General features: G+C 36.6%; 1 protein-coding gene across 3 annotated transcripts; it reads right to left on the bottom strand.

The window, feature by feature from the left end:
- Positions 1-2,422: 2,422 nt before the first annotated feature.
- On the bottom strand, positions 2,423-19,422 carry LOC113411684 (arylsulfatase D-like). Of its 3 annotated transcripts, none has more exons than XM_087967063.1 (10): positions 19,330-19,422; positions 17,517-17,666; positions 15,747-15,868; positions 13,449-13,571; positions 9,416-9,839; positions 8,805-8,941; positions 6,597-6,731; positions 5,735-5,897; positions 3,751-3,872; positions 2,423-2,998 (listed from the first exon to the last, which is right to left on the bottom strand). In XM_087967063.1, exons 1-10 carry the CDS (start codon positions 19,374-19,376, stop codon positions 2,631-2,633), a joined length of 1,791 nt encoding a protein of 596 aa, XP_087823189.1. In that variant the 5' UTR covers positions 19,377-19,422; the 3' UTR covers positions 2,423-2,630. The 3 variants fall into 3 exon arrangements, with proteins under 3 accessions (XP_087823189.1, XP_087823190.1, XP_087823191.1); XM_087967064.1 differs by having other exon boundaries at positions 5,735-5,771; XM_087967065.1 differs by lacking the exon at positions 17,517-17,666.
- Between the last annotated feature and the right edge of the window lie 1,378 nt (positions 19,423-20,800).

The following is a 20,800-nucleotide window of genomic DNA, read 5'->3' as shown; positions in this document are numbered from 1 at the left end:
AGACAAGTGTTTTCACCTCCTTTTAAGCTTTACTATTACTGCTTATTTGCACAGATTACAAAAGATAAATTAAGTGGCAAGATAAGTGCCTACCTATGAATATGCTTACTTTCTGCTCATCAGTTTTGCTATCTTAATATAAAGTCTGGTCAGAAAGAAGAGAAAGATTACCAGATTAAGAACTAAGGTGTTCTGGCTGTATCCTCTTTCATGCTGTACAGAGGCACTAAATGTATATAGCTTGCAACTTTTGGATTTGGTGCACACCCCATCACTTCCACTGTTGCCTTGTGAAAATCTTACATTTTAAAAAACGTTTCTTTCTTTCTTTCTTTCTTTCTTTCTTTCTTTCTTTCTTTCTTTCTTTCTTTCTTTCTTCTTTCTTTCTTTCTTTCTTTCTTTCTTTCTTTCTTTCTTTCTTTCTTTCTTTCTTTCTTTCTTTCTTTCTTTCTTTCTTTTTCTTTATTAGTTTTACCTTTAAAAGAACAACACAACTACAAATTATGTACAACAAAAAGACAAATAGGCCTTGGCATAGACCAAGAGGGAGAGAGGAAAGCCTAAGAGAGGGAAAGGGAAGAGTAAGGGAGGGAAGGATAGAGTAGGGAAAACAGTTAAAATAAAACCATATTTTGTGACTGTCTGTAAGATCCTTTCTTCTTCAAAAGTATCATCGGGTGCTTTTCTTTATCTCTGCTTGAGGCCCTCGCCATAATTTTCCTAGAGGTCTTCTTTCTTTCTTTCTTTCTTTCTTTCTTTCTTTCTTTCTTTCTTTCTTTCTTTCTTTCTTTCTTTCTTTCTTTCTTTCTTTCTTTCTTTTCTTTCTTTCTTTCTTCTTTCTTCCTTCCTTCCTTCCTTCCTTCCTTCCTTCCTTCCTTCCTTCCTTCCTCCCTCCCTCCCTCACTTTCCCAGCAATTAGGATGTCTTGAGAGAGAAAAAAGATTTCTAACCAAATTATGAATGCCCCTGAGCTTCATATGGTTACAGAAGAGAAGACGGTAGGGGTTTGTAAAATAAAATAAATATTGAAGATGGTGGGTATATCAACTTATTACAAGGGAATATATTGTAGGTTTATCTTTAATGTGTTTGGGTGTTAGTATACAGTATATTTTATGGAATATGCATTTCAAAGTTATGTTTTCATTCACTAGTGTGTATTTCTATGAAAAGAATGTTGTATCCTTTAAGTGAATAAGTACAGGATAAATTTAGATCTTCTGGGTACAAATTATTTTGATTGTCATTAGGGTGAATTATATGCCTTTTAGTCTTAGCAAATGATCTTTTGCTAAGACCATTTGGTAAAGTATACATAAATTTGTGATGATAACCCCAGTACTGTCTCAATATTTTTTTTAAAAAAAATCTGTTATCCACAAAAGATAGAAAGATTACAAGGAATAAATGCTTGACAAACAAGCAACCTTAACTGAAAAAATGTATCAAATTGGAAAAGTTCATAATGTTAATTGAAATTCTCAGTGTCGCGACCATGCAACACAAGCGACCAACGGAGCTCCGATGATGATATTGATCTGGAAGGATGGTGATTCCAATTCACCAGCAAAGATCCTGAATAATAAACACGGAGGGTGTATTGAGGGGGAGCCGTTTTGTTACGGAAATGTTGATGTAAATGTAGCAAATGGTGGATTAATTAAGATACAAGGATTAACTACGATGAATGTGAGTGGGTAATAAGGGGTAATAACAGATAATACCGTATAACAGGGGTCCCCAACCACCGGGCCGCGGACTGCACCGGGCCGTGGAGCACTTCTCTACCGGGCCGCAAAGAATTTTTTTTTAAAAAATGGCGGCTTTCTTCACCTTCGGTGAATGCTGCTGGGATCGGGGATCAAGGACACAAATGAAAGAAGGGGAGGGAGGAAGCAACCGAAGCCTGTCCTTCTCTCTGGGTCAGCTCTCTCAGTCGCTCTCTCGCTCCTCCACCAGCACAGGAAGAAACTGCTTCAAAGAAGCGGGGGGCTTTTCCTGTCGCCAGCGCCCGTTTCTCCCCACCCCACCCCGTCCGCCCGCCCGCTCGCTTGCCGCCGCCGCTGGTTCAACCCAGTGCTCGTTCTGCCTGCCTGCCTGCCTTCGTTAATGGTTGAATCGGAACAGCTTCGGCTGAGTAAAAGAGGCGAATAGTTATTATTCTCAGCGAAGCTGCTCCCAAACAACCAGAAACTAAGGCAGGCAGGCAAGCAGGCAGAACGGGACACTGTGGATTGAAGCGGGCGGGCGGGGTGGGGGTGGGGGTGAAACGGGCGTTCTGAATAGCTGCGGCGACAGGAAAAGCCCCCTCCTTCTCTCTCCCCCGGTCCTTGCAAAATTTTTCTGCTTGAAACCGGTCCCTGGTACAAAAAGGTTGGGGACCACTGCCGTATAATAAGGGAAAATTACTATAAATACAGGGTTCCGTTAAACTCAGTTTAGAGCTGACTTTATTTTTATTGCTTGACTGTTTTCTTGGTGTCCTTGCAGAAGAAGGAATTAAAAGCTTTTTGTTTTCCAAAACACCAAAGTTTTTTTGTTTTCCTTGATCCACGCATTTGACCTAAAGAGCGGTTGAGACTCAGTTTTAAAGTTAATTTTCATTTAATAAAATTTTTGGGTAGTCTATATTAATTTGAATTGATGTTAGTACCTTCCTTGTTGCACCAACAAAATGGAAATATCCCACAGCATGGCTGGAGCCATGGTTTCCAAATGATATTGTAGTAAGAGAGCTGTTGTGGGACAGGAGTAAGAGTTCTGTGATGCTTCTCCACAGCCTCATCTATTTTTGTAAGAATTTCCTGAAAGAGTGGTTCAGTGGTCTCTGATAAAGGCTTGGCCTCTGATGGATCTCTTGAGAGATCAAACAGCAATGGAGGAACATGATGGATGATACCTTCTCCAGAACATGGACAGATTCCTTTTCCATAACAACCCCCTGCATCTTCAGTGGAAAATATTGGTGTCACATAATGAGCCTTCCATAAAGCACCACCTGTTAGAAACAAAACATAAAACAAACAGTATCAAAGTATTTATGAAGATAGCATATGAAGAATATATAGATTTATTTTCATTTTGGAAATCAAACAAAAAATTCTTGCCAGCACTAAAAAGTCATGTCTGCTCATTTTATGTACACTTTTATGTACACTGAGAGCATATGCACCAAGACAAATTCCTTGTGTGTCCAATCACACTTGGATAATAAAGAATTCTATTGTTGTTATTGTTGTTGTTACTGTTGTCATTGTCATCATCATCATCATCATCATCGTTATACCCAATGCAAAAGCTCTTTTACCAGGATACAAATGTGATTTATATCTTGCACTAAGCCTCAATATGGTTTGTCTCTTGTATAAAAACTGTCACTTTCATGTATAAACCATGGCTTCTTTAACAAATTATAGTCAAAGAAGTCTGAACAAAATAATTATTTTGCATTGGTTTTGATCATTTTCTCACGTACAAAGTAGTATTAAGTTATTTACGCATTAGCCTTAGGTATTTATTTACAGGATAAATCATTACCTGTGTATTTGTTCCCTCCTGTTTCTCAGTGTTCTTATTTTGCCCACAATTCTGATTGCATTCACCCCACCCTCTTTCCAAAGTAATTTTAGATACTTATGGTCTTTTATGATTATTGCTGTGTTAGTGACTAAATAAATAATTCTCTGGTGATATGTGGGTATGTTATTTTGGAGGGATATTTTCAAATGCAGGAGAACCCACTTCACTCACTGTCTTTTTGATGCCACCGCACTGCATGTAAATAACTTCCACAGTAATGAAACAGGAATTCATGTTCCGAGTGTTTGACTTTTTGTTGCAATAAAGGTAGAAGATTTCTTCCATCAATTATTCTACAGTGATACAGGAAATAGTAGTCACCCAAAAGTAAGTAAATTAGATCCTATATTCAGGCTGATACGATCAAATCTATGTTAATGTGACAGATAATTATTTTCCAATATTTTTTCTGCATGTTGTTAATATACATATTAAGGTAGACTATATATATCTTATATTTTAAAAAATATATTAGAAATAATATTTTTTGAAATAAACTGAATAGAATCTTTCTAAAAATGCAAATAATTTTTAGAGAAAAGTATAATTTTCATACTGCTTGCCACTTAAGCAATACTTTAAATTAGCATTTCTCAATCTTCTTCTTCTTGTGGACATTGGAGATCATGTTGGTGATCTTATTTTTATCAACAGCCACACGAAAAAGTGCTGTTGAGTTTTGTCCAACCCAGTCCCTTAGATTTTGAAGCCATGATGTTCTTCTGCCTAGACCTCGTTTACCTTCAATCTTTCCTTGGAGGATTAACTGAAGTATGCTGTATTTTTCTGGGTGTCACATCAAATGTTCAAAATATTCTAACTTTCACTTTTTTAGGGTTTTGATGATTTCTTTTGGCTTTCCCAGGCATCTTATCACCTCATTTCTGATTTTGTCAACCCAACTTATATGTAATAGCTGCCTGTAAATCCACCTTTCAAATGCTTCTAGTCTCTTCAAGTGACTTTCTGTCAGAGACTAACTCTCCACTCCGTAGAGCTGGATAGAAAATATGTAACATCTGACAAGCCTGATTTTCAACCTTAGGCTTATGTTATGACTTCAGAAGTCCTTTTTCATTTTGAAGAATTCTGTCATGTTCCAGCTTTCATGTAATTTAGAACCAAGATAGGTGATACTTTCAACTTTTTCTAGTGGCATTCCTTCTAAAGTTATCGGTGGTAAAGTAATGAATTGTTCGCTGATGACCATGATCTTGGGTTTTGATGTGTTAAGCTTCAAGTCGTATTTTTCAGATATTTCTGTGACTCTGTTGATGAGTAACTGAAGGTCTTCATGCTTACTGGCAAGCAGAACTGTGTCATCAGCATATCTTAAATTGCTGATCCTTTACTTTAAGGCCAGCTTCAATGTTTTCTAGTGCTTTGTTGAAAATGGATTCAGAGTAGATATTAAACAACAGTGGAGACAGAATACAACCCTCTTCATATTTCTCTATTATCTGAGTATTTTCGGCCTGGTCTCACATTTGCTACCTGATGCCAATATAGATTCTTTATGATTCGGATGTCTTTGTCATCTAGTCTCACTTGTTTCTGGATTTGTAATAATAATTTGCTGTGTCTTATTCTCAATCTTTAAAATACATGGACTTTAACTTCCAGAATGCTCCAGAGAAGCTCCTGGTTAGCGATTTCTGGGAATTGGACTCAACATATCTTAATGTTGCTAAGGTTGAGAAACATTGCTTTAAATGTATTATGCAGTAAACAAAACTGTGTTTCAGTGTTCAGCAGGGGAACAAGTAATTAATTAAAATGTATAAATAAACATTTGCAAAGATGACAGAATGGTACAGATACAAAGGAAGCAGCTTTACAGCATAATCAGTATTATAAAGAAACTGCAGAAAATGCTTTCAGCACATATACAATCACAGTTGATTTAATACTCATAATCCTAGATGATGTATTAGATATACTGGAGATTATTGTTAAGCAATTTCAGTAAATGGCAAAGAACAATTTCTTTAAAGGACTACTTTAGGAATGATATTTGGAAACTGCCCATTAATCCATATTGATTTCAAAAGAAGGACAGAAGAAACAAGATTCTATTATATATATTGATAAAGAAACTATTGGATCACTTAGGAATAATTTAAATATAGGTACAGTAAGAATTCAGGTTCTATACCTGTCCTGGGGCACATCTTTTCCAGCCAAATGAATCACTGTGGGAAAAATATCCATGAGGCTTGTTGGCTCATCAAGAACAATATTTGCTGGCAACATTCCTGGCCATCGAACTATGCCTGGAACACGGATACCTCCTTCCCAGCCTCCCATGCCTTTGCCCCCTGTGTTATGGACACAACATAATTGCAGCTATTAGCAGGTATACTAAATTGGCTTGTAATATTATATTGTATATATTTACAGAGAATAACGCTTGCTCTCATTTTGAAGATCAAGTGTTGGAAAAGAACAATTGCTTGAAAAGAACCAGCACGTCCAAATTTCTTCAAACATTACAAAGATTACTAAAAACAGATCGAAAGAATGAAATTGAAACTTATGTAAATGATTAATACCTTAATCATCAACCTAAACACTCACAGCTCCCTTGAGCCGAAGCGTCTGAAAATCAATGGAAACAAATAAATATACTTTCAAATTTTTAATCAACAAGATTAAAATAGAAAACACAAAAGAATAAATATTATTTAACTTTTTTATTTTCTATTTTAATCATTTTGAATAAAATAATTGGGGGAAAAAAGCTCAGCTTCATCAATTTTAGTTATAATCTGAATCACTTTTTATTCCTATATTTTAAATATTCCTATATTGTGCCCAAGTCAGCAGGTATTGTTCGTGTGTATAATTCAGCCTAGCATTTATTAGTTTCTTGAGATACCGATCTACAGAGGCTATCAATGAAAAAGAAACATCTAGTTGAACACCACTGGGTATGCTTATGTACTGATCCTGGAATATAGTCAGAAGAATGACTTCCAAAATTCTAGGTAGACAGACAGTCTTACTGCCTTATTCACCTTTGTAGATGCCATTCCAACCCCCAACCTGTATTGTTCCTTCTTGACCTTCCAGGTGTCCTCCATGGTCTGAAGCAAAGTAGACAAAGGTGCTATTTCGCAAGCCTTCCTTGTCAATAGCATTAAGAATCTGACCTGCATGGGGAGAGAGAGAGAAATCCACCTTATACAGAATGATACCAAAATATTCAAAGAATAACAAAAATAATATTTTAATTATTCATGGTGCTCCCCATATTTCCCTTTACAAAGACATTGTTTCCTCAAAATAATCCTGTGAATTTGCCATCTCTAACTTAGATCCCAAACCTTATGTTGTGGTTTGCCTGCAGCAGGTGTGGATACCTGAGGTCTCAGAGAGTGAGGACTCAGATGAGGGGCCTATGTGTGATGCCACAGCAGCATGGGTGACTCGGGAGTAAGGCTGCAAGGTAATGGCCCCTCCCTCAAGAAATAAAAGCCAGCTGAGAAACTGGAGTTCTTTGCAGGAAGCAAAGAAGTTTTTGCACTCAAGCCTTGTGGATGTTTGGAATATCTTGGTTGGTGTTTGGAGACTCTTTGTGTTTGAAATATTTCTTAGTCACTTTATCTAGTGTTCTTGGCAGCCTTGCACCATCTTGGCAAGGCTCGTTCTTATCAGAAATAATTAATTTGAAACAGCCTTTTAACCATGAAGGAACGGAATTCGTAAAGAATCATTAAAAGTTTTTTCTGTTACCACTGTTTTGTGTTTGCTTCCCTGGAACAAGGTTTGGGTCAGAACACCTTATTTGTGAATGCTGCTCCTGAACAACGAGGGCCTAGTATCTCCTAGTATATTATTCTGAAATAATTCTGTCACTTTGATAAAACACAGGAGATACGTAGAACCTCTGGTCATGAATGCTTCTGACCACAACCAAATCAGGTTCTGACCAAAAAATTCACATTTTTTTCCTGCAGCTGATTTCCCCTTCCGCACCATTTTTTGGTAAGTGCTGAATTTCCAAAATTAGGTTCATAACCAAATCGGGTTGTGACCAAAGTTATGGGACAAATTATGGTAGTGACCAGAGGTTCTACTGTAGTCAGTGCAAAGAGAAATTATTCTGAAATCAGAAAATTCTCCCCTGTGTGAAACTGCCTTCTGACAACACAAGCATGCTAGTAAGCCTTCAAGCTGGATGTCTATCTTCAAGATTGGGAAGTGAACAGTCAGAAATCTACCTAAAATATGGTATAAAAAGTCTAGGAATGAAATGTTGGACCTGAAAAGTTATCTCTACCTCTGTCTGTCTGTCTGTCTGTCTGTCTGTCTGTCTGTCTGTCTGTCTGTCTGCCTGCCTGCCTGCCTGCCTGCCTGCCTGCCTGCCTGCCTATCTATCTATCTATCTATCTATCTATCTATCTATCTATCTATCTATCTATCTATCTATCTATCTTCAATCTAATTTAATCTAAAGATAATCTAATCTAATCCAGTCTAACCTATTATATCTATCAAATTTTGAAACCCCCCCTTACTCTTGCAATGAATAAAATATTATAACATAACAACTGTATGTATAATTTTTTTTAAATGCATATATGTTAAAAGGGAATTAAAAGGAGGGGTGGTCCTTCAGGGGCCCTGGGGCTGTGTGCTCCTCTGTAGATGAACCAGTCTGTATTGCTATAGCTGCATTCTCCTTTGTTTTTCTTGCCATGTACATGTGTACATCCAAACTAGACTGTGTTGTTTCTCTGTGGATATAAGCATAATTTTATATTTATTTATTTTGTCATGTTTATGTAGTGTATATTGGAAGTGGTACTGTATGCAACAAAATTCATTTTAGTGCATGCCGATTAGTGTACATTCAAAGTGACAATAACATTATTCTAAGTCTTGTATGTGGTACCATTAAGGAAACTTTTTATCCTGCCTAGAACACTAAGACAACTCCCTATTTCATTAGGAAAGTAACACACAAGGATTGAGATGGGACATCATAACACACACAACTACATCTGAAAAATTAAATATATAATATTCCCAATTCCCAACCACTTCCAATTGTTTCTTTTTTTCTTCTTCTAACTGCTCAGAAATAACTTAAGAATTCTAGACAATATTGCTGTCCAAAACAGGAAATAAAGGGTAGACAATTATATAATCATAGATTAACCATATTTTAATCCTTCTTGAGAAAGGTTTAAGTCTATTCTGTAGCAGGAGAAGCAACTCACCTACTAACCAGTCCAGTTCTTCTACATAGTCTCCATATGTACCATGTTTGCTCGTTCCAACAAATTTTTCAGTTGTAAACAGAGGTGTATGGACATGCAGAAATGAAACGAACAGGAGAAATGGCTTGTGTTTCTTGCTTAAACAAACAAAATGACCATATTTAGATTCCATTTAGCAAATTTCAATACAGGTAGTCCTTGACTTACAACCACAATTGTGCCAAAATTTCTGTTGCTAAATGACATAGTTAAGTGACTTTTGCTCCATTTTACAACCTTTCCTGCCACCGTTAAGTGAACCACTGCAGTTGTTAAGTTAGTAACATGATTGTTAAGTGAATTTGGCTTCCCCATCAAATTTGCTTGTCAGAAGGCTACAAAAGGGGATCACATGATTCCAGGACATGGCAATCATCACAAATAAGAACTAGCTGCCAAGCATCTGAATTTTGATCACATGATGATGGGGATGCTGCAACGGTTGTGTGAAAAACACTCATTAAGTCACTTTTTTCAGTGCCGTTCTAACTATGAACCATCATTAAATGAGTTGTTGTAAGAGGACTACCTGTACTTTTGGTATTTGATATTTAGATAGATCTACTTATTACCTTTGAATAAAAGAAAGTGCTTCATTTAGTAAAACAAAAGTTGTTCTTTCCAGTTTCATAGGTTGTTCAGTGATGTTATAGTTGCGCATCAAGATACAGTTCCAGTATTTCACAAAGCCATAACAGGAGTACCATGAAGCAAAAAATAGGAAATTAAACAAAGCAAGGAAGAGAACCACTTTCCAAGGAATGGACACCAACCCAGTAATTTTTCCAATAAGAAATGTGAGTACTGCAAAAGTAATGACTTGTGTATAGAACCATAGTTTAGCTTGAAAGTCTCTATCCAGTTCTGGAGGTTTGTTATCTTGGCAATTGTTGAAAAGTGTGAAAGGCATGCCATAAAAATAATCAAAGCCATGATTCAAAGGATGGTGGCAATAATCATTGATACTATCACAGTTTACACCTTGATGCCATTTCCCTGAAAATCAAAATGGAAAGTATTACTTAGTCAGATTTGTTCTTTGGGATAATCTCAGTACTCAGTAAACACAATACTCCAAAAATATCCCCCATCTCCATTTAAATCTAAATTTAAAATGACAGAAACTGTGTTCTTGAAGAATGGTCTCACTACATTGTTTCTCTACTATTCTTTAACAATAATGTAAACCTACTATGTTACCTTTACATGACTTCCTACAAAGAAAGAATATTTGTGTTGAAAATTATCAGAAAATTAAACTTGATGATCTTGTTCCATGGTACAACTGAGAGTGAAATCTTGCAGTGTCCACTTCTAAAGGATATACTCACTTTTATGGAGATGAAAGAATATAAAGTCAAAACAGATATGACTTGAGAAGATATTATATATTTCTAGGAGTTCTATGATAAAGATTATATTTAGGTAATGCTAAATCTGATGATTTTAGGTTTAGTTCCAAACATAAATCAGTTACCAGGCTATTTTTTTTTAATTTTTTTTTCCAGAATTATGTTACCATTTAGTGAAATTTCTTACAAAATATCTTAAATTACTATGCTACCAGAAGAAAATATGTAAATTATCCTTACAAATTTATGCATTAATCAATTTATTTGGATGGTATATACATAAATTCCATCCAGGAATGGGATCTGACTGGTGTAACTATTGGTTGGATGATTTATGTTAGAAACTACCTCTTGGTCTGTCCTTGTGTATCTTTTTCCTCTATTTTGGTTGAATCATGACCATGCCTACATGAATAAATTGAGTAAATTGTAGAATTTATCCATATTCCTCACAATGCTCATAGCCATACATGTGAAACTTGACACCGTCTTAACCTCTATGCAGTTAATGTATTACTCTGGTGCAGACTGAGGAAACTGTGTGTATTTTGCCTTGTCCTAACATAGATAATTAAGAGGGTTGGGATCTTTTATCTACCTTGTGGATTCCCCAGCAACTTGTTGACCTTGGTGGGAACCAGAAGGGCCATTAATCTTATTTAGCAGGTTTTTCTATGTTCTTATTTAAATATGGCTGTGTACATCCTATTATTTGCAGAGATTAAGAAGGTTGGCCTTGACATAAATATACAAGAACTGTTAGCTAGGCAAAAAATAAATAAATTGAAAAATGAGAAAATATTTGGAAATGATCCAGTCAACTTCCTTAATTCATTAGAGTATAAGAAGATGATGAAGGTACAGCACAATGAGACTTGAAATATTTTTTTATTATAACCTACCGTATTTGCCGGCGTATAAGATGACTTTTTTGCCCTGAAAACATGCCTCCAAGTGGGGGGTCGTCTTATACGGCGAGTATATAACAAAGGTCGTCTTATACGCCGGCAAATATGTTGTTGTCACTCGGTGCAAGAGCGACAGGGGCGGAGCTCCGCACTTGCGAAGCCCCTTCAAGCCCAGCCGGAGGGGTGGGAGAGCAGCGACGCAGCTCAAAGCTGAGAAAGCGCCATCCTTGCTTTTGTGCTTCGGGAAGAGTTCGTGTTTTTGTTTTTTTGTTTTCTCCCAGGAATGGGATGCTGCTCGTGCGATTTTCTTTGGGAATTTTCTCTTCCCGGTTTCAGCCTTTGCTCGAATCCTCCCCCCATTCACTTCTGGAAAGGATGCTTGTGTAACTCTTTTCCTAAGCGTTGCTGGGGTGGAGGGGGCAGTGTGCAGCGTGAGCGAGAGGCTCTTTCCTTTCTCCCTGAGCGCAAACCGTCTGCCTTCTTCTCTCTTGGACGGACCGAGCAAGGCTAATAAGATAATAATAAGATAATAAGATAAGATCCTAAGCGCGTTGTGGAAACAGATCTGGATCTCATTGGAGAAAGGTAGCAAATGAATGAACTGGACTTTTGGCAAGTCTCGGGTAGGAACTCGACGCTTTCTGGAAAGTTAGTGAGCAGGAAAATAGACATCCTTTCCGCTTTCTCCCAGCGTGGGTATTTCATTATCCTCCTGTAAGAAGTAACAACCACAAAGCCAAGGGAAAAACGATGCGCAGGAAAAAGCCACAGTAGGAAGCAAAGATTTCTCCCCCCACCCTCTCTCTCTGAAATAATTAATGTCGCAATCAGTGTGGTGCACCCTTGGAGACAAATTGGTTGGGGAGGTGGAAAGATATTAAGAAACAACTCGACTGTTTTTCGTCCAGTTTTATTTTTATTTATTTATTTTCCCTGAAAAAGCAGATCGCAAAGAAAGGGAGAGGAATTGAGTGCCAGCCTGAGAAAGGCGAAGCTGCCTCTCTAAAGCATTTTGGTGGCTTTGTAAGTTTGGGGGAAAGGGACGGGGGTGTCAATCAAGAATTATATCCAGAATACCCCAAGTGTTACAACTTACCGTATTTGCGGCGTATGACTTTTTTGCCCTGAAAAACATGCCTCCAAGTGGGGGTCGTCTTATACGGCGAGTATATAACAAACTCTATATTTTGAGTGGAAATGTTGGGGCTCGTCTTATACGCCCAGTCGTCTTATACGCCGGCAACACGGTATATCAGTAATTTTAGCCATCTTATGAAGGTGATTTCCTGGCTTGGTCTAGTGATTCTAATATCATTACATTCTACTTTAATTAAAATGCTTGCTAATGAGGAAAAATATTGTTGTCTTATCACTGTGCCAGTTTACAAAACAGAAACCAGAAACAATGGCACTTTCAAGAGGCTTACCAGGGTATTGCCCAAACGAAAATAATTATTTTTCCCAAATCTTGTTATTATTTAGCATATGGCATATCATACATGGACTAGCAATATAAAATTAATATATTAACTAATTAATATAATCTAATTAACTAGATTAATTAGTAAATCTTGTAATAATACAGTGATCCTATTTGAAAGTATAACAATCTCATGCAACTATCTTTTCCTTCTCGCATAAAAAGTCTGCCAACCTCTTGTGTGGGTATGATTAATTCTCAAACCCCATAACATACATACTGATGATAGGGAAATAGAACTTTTAATGAACAGTAGCAACTATTTCTAGAAGAAGCAGTTAGTACAATGGCCAGAGCTCATTTTGCATTTATGTCTTTATATTTTTAGGCCTAAGAAACAAAGAAAACAATGCCTTCTTATGCTGTTATATCATTTCAAAATACATCTAAAATTAGTTGTCAGAACATCCGGAGTGAAGAGAATTCAGAAAAAATATATTTGATCTAATATATTAGTGCTAGTTGATCTAATATATTAGTGCTATTTTATCTAATATATTAGATAAAATATATTTGGTCTAGTCCAATAGCATTCTTTTTTTGGAAAAAAGATTTTTTTTTCTATTTTATAGGTGATAATAGAGAATTTTGCCTCTATTTTGTAGGTGAGAATGACAAAAAAAAAAAAAAAAAATAGATGGAGAGATATTTGCAATTCCTGATACAGTAATGGCTCATCTGATGCACAAATTCTGCTTCTAAGGTTTAGTATTTATTTTTACACCCAAATCTTAGAGCAGTGTTTTTCAATCCCATACCTTTAATATGTATGGACTTCAACTCACAGAATTCCTCAACTAGCACTGATGAGGTTAACCAATCGAGAAAGACTCATATAGAAACTTTATAATAACTTTCTACAAACCTATAAGGCCTGTGGCATAGCCTTGCTGTTGTAGCATCTTGGCAAAAGTTGTCTCATTGACTGGAAGTCCTCCTGAGCCAGCATTCCACATCAAAACTCGATAGGCATTTCTTGAAGCCATGCCTGCAAATACAAGTTCATTTTACCTGTAATCTGTAGCAAATGGTATTGTCATTTCCTAATTGGAAATATATCCAATTCTACAAATTCATTGAGTGAATGTAGTCATGTAACTCTCCATTTACACAGTGGCTTTGCATATATTATACTATGTAATAAGCACCAGCTACAAGTACACCAAGATGGGAAAACATAAGAGATGATTTGACCTTCAAAATAAAAGGGAAATGGTTAATGTTTTCATGACACTTATGCTCTATTCACTTTATTGACTTCTGGAAGGCATTAAAGCAAAACAGTAAATTTGCACCAGATTCATCAGACAAATGAATTTGTACCATATCTGCATTGGTTTTTTCTATATATCTGTGATGTATCATAGTTTGCATGAGGAAAACACATTCTGCAACATTTGCAAATAATTATAAGTGATCCAGATCAAACACAAAACTTAGACTACAGAACCAATAGACCAATCTTCTCTGTGCTGGTATCTTTCAGCTTAATTAGGATATTGACTCCCAAACTTCTCAACCAAAATGACCGGGACCAAGCTAATGCCCATGCTGTTTTAGAAGTTGGGAATTATAATCCTGCTTGCATCTGATGAACACTTGATGGAGATGTTCTTGGAAAGAAGGCTAGATAAAGGAACCATCAAGGAAATAAAAGACTTTCTGTGCCTGGATTATAACACCACAGTTAAAAGGACAGATTTAAATCCAAACCCCAGTGTAGGAATCTTGCAAGGCTGTCCATGTTTTCTTCTGATCATATTTTACACTAAACAAAGTAAAGCTCAGATTATTTTGAGTTTCTGTTTCATGTTTGGCTTTGATCTCTGGATTGTGTAATTGTTGTTCAAATCCTTCCTTAAATCAAGTCTTTTGTAACTTCCCTCAGGCCGGCTCTAAATGCCTTTACAAGAAATGAGAAGAAGAAGGAATCATCAGAAATGTGAGTTATCTGGCACCCATTCACTAGAATCAGATCATTATGATCACATATCCATCATAATCCAATTATTTGGACAAGACAAGCGTCAGCTGAATCTGAGAATGAGAGAAAGAGCCTGTATTTCCACTTTCAGCATCCTTTCCCCCACCCCCGATCTGTCCAGAAAAATAAAATATGTTGCCTGCTGTAAAAAAGCGGATCTCATATCAAACTGCCCATCTCATATCAAAATTAGTGACAAAAGTAGCTATTAATTGTTTAAAGGTTGCATTCTTTACATTCCCTTTTTTCATTAACAAGCTACATATGTCTACAACAATGCCAATGACTGCAAATGTAATACACATATGCAATGTGTAGCGTAGTAGTAGATGATGGCACTGTGTAGCCTAGACTATGAATGGCTATGAATTGCCTTATCATTTGCAGTAGTTGGTGGTCTGTTGCTTGAACTAATGTACTTTTGACCTTAACAATAATTGAGAACTGAAGATCAGCATCCCCAATGAACATGTAAAAGACAGTCAAAGGAATACATGCCAGAGAACTAAAACATGCAAAAACTGTACCATATTACAAGGACATTAATGAATATTACAGGATAATCTTTCTTGTGGGTGTTCCAAATATTGATAGCAAAAGCATTTATATAGACTTATATACTACTTCACATTGCTTTACAGCCCTTTCTAAGCAGTTTACAGAGTCAGTCTCTTGGCCCCAACAATCTGGATCTTCATTTTGATGACCTTGGAAGGATGAAAGCAGTGGTGGGATTCAATTTTTTTTATTACCGGTTCTGGGGGGGGGGGAGTGGCTTGGTGGATATGGCAGGGGAAGGATACTATAAAATCTCTAGTCAGAGGTGGTATTTGCCGGTTCTCTGAACTACTCAAAATTTCCACTACTGGTTCTCCAGAACTGGTCAGAACCTGCTGAATATCACCTCTGGATGGAAGGCTGAGTCAACCCTGAGCTGGTCAGGATTGAGCCCTGGCAGTCAGCAGAATTAGCCTGCAATACTGCATTCTAACCACTGTGCCATCATAGCTCTGTTATCTTTGTTTTTGTGGCATCAAATATATTTCCCCGTTCCCAGTTGTTTTGTTATGTCATTGTGATGTTATAGTAGTCCCATTCCTTAAATCCTTTATATCACGTTTGGTTTATGTGATTTCATTCATCCAACTCTATGATTTAAAAAAAAAAAAACTCCTCTACCTGATCTGATGGGGTATCTGCCAGTCAGTAAAGCCGCTCTACTTGGGGTACAAAGTGAGGCTGCTGCAATATGCTGAGTAAGTTTCACTCCTTCCTTAGCTAGTTGGTCAATGTTAGGGGTCCTACAATAAAAATATAAAATGTTAATGTAAGTAGGTAACTAAAAAGGAGCTAGTCATAGAAAAAGAACTGAAAAACGTAAAACAATATAGCAATAGCCAAAGTGATTTGTCTGGTATGCTTGTACTTTCAACAACATATAGAGATGCTCTAGCTGAAGAGTCTGCTAGGTTGGAAGTAGTATCTATGTGTGGTTGTGTTCCTGATTGCTGCTGCAAAATATCTATACTTCTGCTATCTATGCATCGAATAGGATGTGTTAAATTGTGGGCGAGAGAACATGTGGGAGGCTCCGATTGTTTACTCCTGTTTATTGTATCATTCAGAACAAAGAACAGCAGCCGCAGCAGCTCCTTTTACAGCAGTTACAACCAGTGACGGCTGTTTAATTTCCCGCCACCACGGACCAGCCAATCAGAGGTGCATATGTAAATATCTAACAGGATGCATTGGGAAGGAAGAGTCTGCAAGATATAGCATGTATTTAGCCTCTTACGGAGTACAAAGTCCATGGCGGAAAATTTTCCATATGGCAGCATCCAGCTGCATTGCCATCCTCAGCTCTAAAGGTAGAAGGCAGAAGGAGGAGAAAATGTAGTGGGAAAGGCAGTTGATTGGAAAGATCCAGAGGTTTTTGTGGGGAGGAAATTAAGCCAAATTACATCAGCATATCAAGGACAATGGAGGAGAAAAATTGCCAAAAAAGAATGGAAAAATGATTTTCCACTTTGATGAGCTCTGTCCTAAATTGTTTTTAGCTTCCACCATTAAAGGAAGGATTTTGGTGGGAGTGCATAAAAAAGGCCTGAAACTGTTCTGTTTGATTTCTGTCCTAAAAAATACAGATTGAAAACAACTCATGTTTTTCTTACATTTCTTAAAGACAATGTTTCAAGGGATACTAGACTGGGTTACACATCTTGCTAAATCACAGTATTGTTTTTGACTCCATGTGATATTTATAAATATATAATGCTTAGTATTTCAGAATCAGGCTGGCTCCATGAGTCAGAGTTTAACATGTATAAACTAGCATATTGTATAAAATTAGACATCTACTTGCAATCTTTAAATTGGCTGAAATTCAATTACTTTACATTACTTTCTGAAAATTATTCATAAAACTCCTAAGTTCTGAAAGAGGATTAATTACAGCAAAACAAAATATAAAATAGAAGTAAACGCATTGAAGGTTGAAGCCATGTTCCCTATCCTGCTGCTCTCTGGATTCCATAATTCCACGTGTTCTCATTTGCAATTATGGGAATTGAAATCAGACATATCTGAAAAGTATTCATTTGGGAGATCTGTAGGTTGTGTGGCTCTATGCATAACAAAACTTAAGTGTGACAGCTGGGGTACACCAAGGCAATATGTAGCAGATTAAATAATCATACATGTAAGTTATTTAAGCATAATACTTAGTGATATACACAAATAAGACTTAATGCAGTAGATTAAGTAAATTAAGTAAATCGAATGAAGTTAAATGAAACATTTGGATAGATTCACCAATGTTATATGCATGTATTTACTTATTTGTCAAATTTATATGGCCACTGTACTCACAGGGCAGCTTACAATAAAGCACATTGTCCAACTGCTTAACCAGCTTTAAAGCAATATAAAAGTCATCTGAGAATATCTTACTTGATAGTAGTGTTACCATAACAGCCTATATCTCCAATTCCAAGATCATCAGCCAACATCAGAATGATATTTGGCTTAGAATCAAGAGCTGTACCCATTCTACAGGTATGAACCAATATAAGAAAAGCCAAGACGGTCACCAAGTAGATTCTGAAATCAAAATTAAGGAAAGCAAATAATACTTGTAAAAAGATGTCAAGTACACACACACAAACATCCTAGAGCAGTGATGGCTAACTTATGACACGCGTGTCACTCGTGACACGCCGAAGCACTTTGACTGACACGCCTGTTGGTGTGGGAAAAACCTGCACATTTAGAGGCTGCCTGTGCTCTGCTCCAATCCCTGCTCCCTGCTTGTTGCGTGGAGGCGTGGTGTCACCGCTGCTGCGAGATCTTTGCAGCAGAGAACCAGTTTTAACCGCCATAAACTGAGGTTTGTCAGTTTCATTACCTCAGGAACGCTACAGGAGGAAAGGAGATCCATGAGGTTCACAGCCCTGTAAGGTGGCCTTCCGATCCCCACATCCTGCACCTGCAGCCCTGAGACCAGGGAGACGAGTTTCACAGCCCTGTGTGATCACCCCAGCCCAGTCCGTCATAAACATCGCAGGAGGACTGTACCACAACAACCAGACACAGTGCTCACGATATTACCAAATTATTGATATTTCTTGAAGTGACACACGACCCGAGGAAGGCTACACTTTTTCCCGATTTTCGACACACCAAGCTGAAAAGGTTAGCCATCACTGTCCTAGAGAGTAAGGTATATGAGAATTAGTTTTTGGCAAACCAAAATTTATTATAATTTATTAGTACAATTAGTTGATACCTGCAGTTACCGTTTCAAGATCCCATAACAGATGAAAACTACAGATCCCATCTGCAGATAAGATTTTGTTTAAAAACCATATAACCCTTTGAAATATTTTGTGTATACAGTAAGAAGTCAAATTAATAGAATCAAATTAATATTGTAACACTTTTACAATTGTCTTTTAGTAAAATGAATGTCTGTCAAACAAGCAAGGTGAGTGTACTTGTTCAATCTAACTAATTTTTCCAATTTTTGTTTATTTAGTTAGACTGAGAACAATAGCAATAATCCATAGATTTATATAACACTTCTCAGTGCTTTACAGCCCTCTCTAAGTGGTTTACAGTGTCAGTTCATTGCTCCCAACAATCTGGGCCCTTATTTGAGCGATCTTGGAGAACTGCTGTTTTCTTTCTTTATCAGCGTCATTTTATTTCTCCTTTAGGTCTTTTTTATCTAAAACCTGACTAGGAAAAATTGTGTAAAAGAACTTCTTTTTAATATGATCAAACATTTAATGCTGGGGGGAAAATGCTCAAAACAGCTTCTTTATTGCTACATATACCAGGCTACAAATAAAAGCAGAGGGCTGGGAAAAATAATCATATTTCAATCCTTTTAAGATATTTGTGTCTTGTTTGTTTTTTCAAGTAGAATGATCAGCCTTTTTAATTAAGAGTTACACAACTTTTTAATTAATAAAAAAAACCCCACCTATTTAAAGTGTTGTAAAGAAAAGATTTGCGTTAGTAAATTTGCAGTGATAGCTTTTCTATATTAGAAGAGAAAGGGAAAGAGAAAGGAAGATGAAATAAATTCAGGGTATGTTTTCCTTTGTCGCTAATCTAGCATGTTACAGCATGAAACAATTAGGTAAACTTTTGCAGCAAGAAATTATTATGCTAAAGGCTATTTTAAAAAAGTAAAAAGAGATGTGTACACAGAAAGAAACATCAGTGGTCTTGATTCAAGGAAGCTTAGAATAAAGCCCACCTTTTAGACAGAAATAAGGGCCCCAACAGAGGTGTAGCAATCCCCATGTTCAAGAACCTGCTCCTTCCCGGGAAGAAAACCAGCACTCACTGCAGGATCTGAGCAAATCTGCCAAGGACTTAAACTCCAGCTAGGAAGTTTAGAGTTCATTAAGAGACCGAGGCAAAACTTCACTCTTAAGCAAAAGTGTAGACACGGCTCTTTTCACTAACCCATAAGAGTATCCAGTAAAATACAAGTATTTTAGCGAGAGTGACACACACACACACACACGTTCTTTCCCTCAAAGATCAATCTTAGACCGTCAGATTTTTCAGATTTCCTCCCCGAGGTTTCTCTCTAGCTAAAATACCATCAGATTTCTCATAGAAGTATTGACCTATGCCATAAATTAAAAATATGCCATACATTTTGCCTGAATGAGGGTCCCCTTATTTTCTTTGTAATACCTGCATTAAAAGGATTGATACGAATTTCATATTGTCTGTTGGCAGTAAACACTGTCATATTAAGAGTAGGCTGAAGAACAATACTAGACTGGGAGGTTAGCAATGTAATCTTAAATAGTATCGGTATAGATATGTGATGACATCTGTAATTCTCAGTATTACTTTCTGTTCACAGAAAGGTACTTGATTAAAACTTACATAATTACTTCTGCCTTGATGGTTTTCTCTCTCCTGTATGTGTGTTTGAAGTTAGTGGTGCCTATATATAGAAAGATTTGAGAACCATCACCTGTGACTAGATATGAATGTACTTTTTCTTTATTTATACTGAGAGTATTTACACCAAGACAAATTCCTTGTGTGTCCAATCAAACTTGACCAATAAACTATTCTATTCTATTCTATTCTATTCTATTCTATTCTATTCTATTCTATTCTATTCTATCCTATTCTTCGCTTACTGAATGCTCTTGCTATTTCTTCTGTTCTGTAAGCAGTTATTTGACTCTGATCTCTTAAAAAACATTTTCCTTTTTGGTAGCAAATTGCGCCATCCTGTGGTCTGTTGGAATTCTTATATTGACATTTGCAGATCATATTTATGCCTTGCCACAACCTTACTCTGGGGACTCTGGTACAACACAGTCTTTTCCAGCACTGAAAACCTGCATTTTAACATTTAACACTAAATATATTTTTATACAATTTATTTTATTTATTGTTATTATTTTATATTTATTTATCTATTTATTTATGTACTGCCTACCTCGTCAATTGTAAATTTTGTAAATTGTAAATTGTAAATTTTCTTGTAAAATATAAATATATCCTTATTCCTTGAAAGTAGTTTATTTCCAAGGGGAAAAGTTTAATATTCCATTCATATGCTTTGACACTCTGGGTCCAAGGGGAGTACTTTAACAATTATATATATATTTTACTTCTATCTAGCAATTGCCACAGAGCAACACATAGTATAGGAACTTATCACTCCAGGATTTGAGTGGCTGGGGGGAAATCCA

This window comes from Notechis scutatus, chromosome 5 (assembly GCF_049901735.1).
Source record: "Notechis scutatus isolate UNSWTSFEM ecotype Mainland chromosome 5, rNotScu1.2, whole genome shotgun sequence".
NCBI lineage: Eukaryota > Metazoa > Chordata > Lepidosauria > Squamata > Elapidae > Notechis > Notechis scutatus.
Note: the sequence above shows the minus strand (reverse complement) of the source record. Positions and strands in the feature narration are given on the sequence as shown.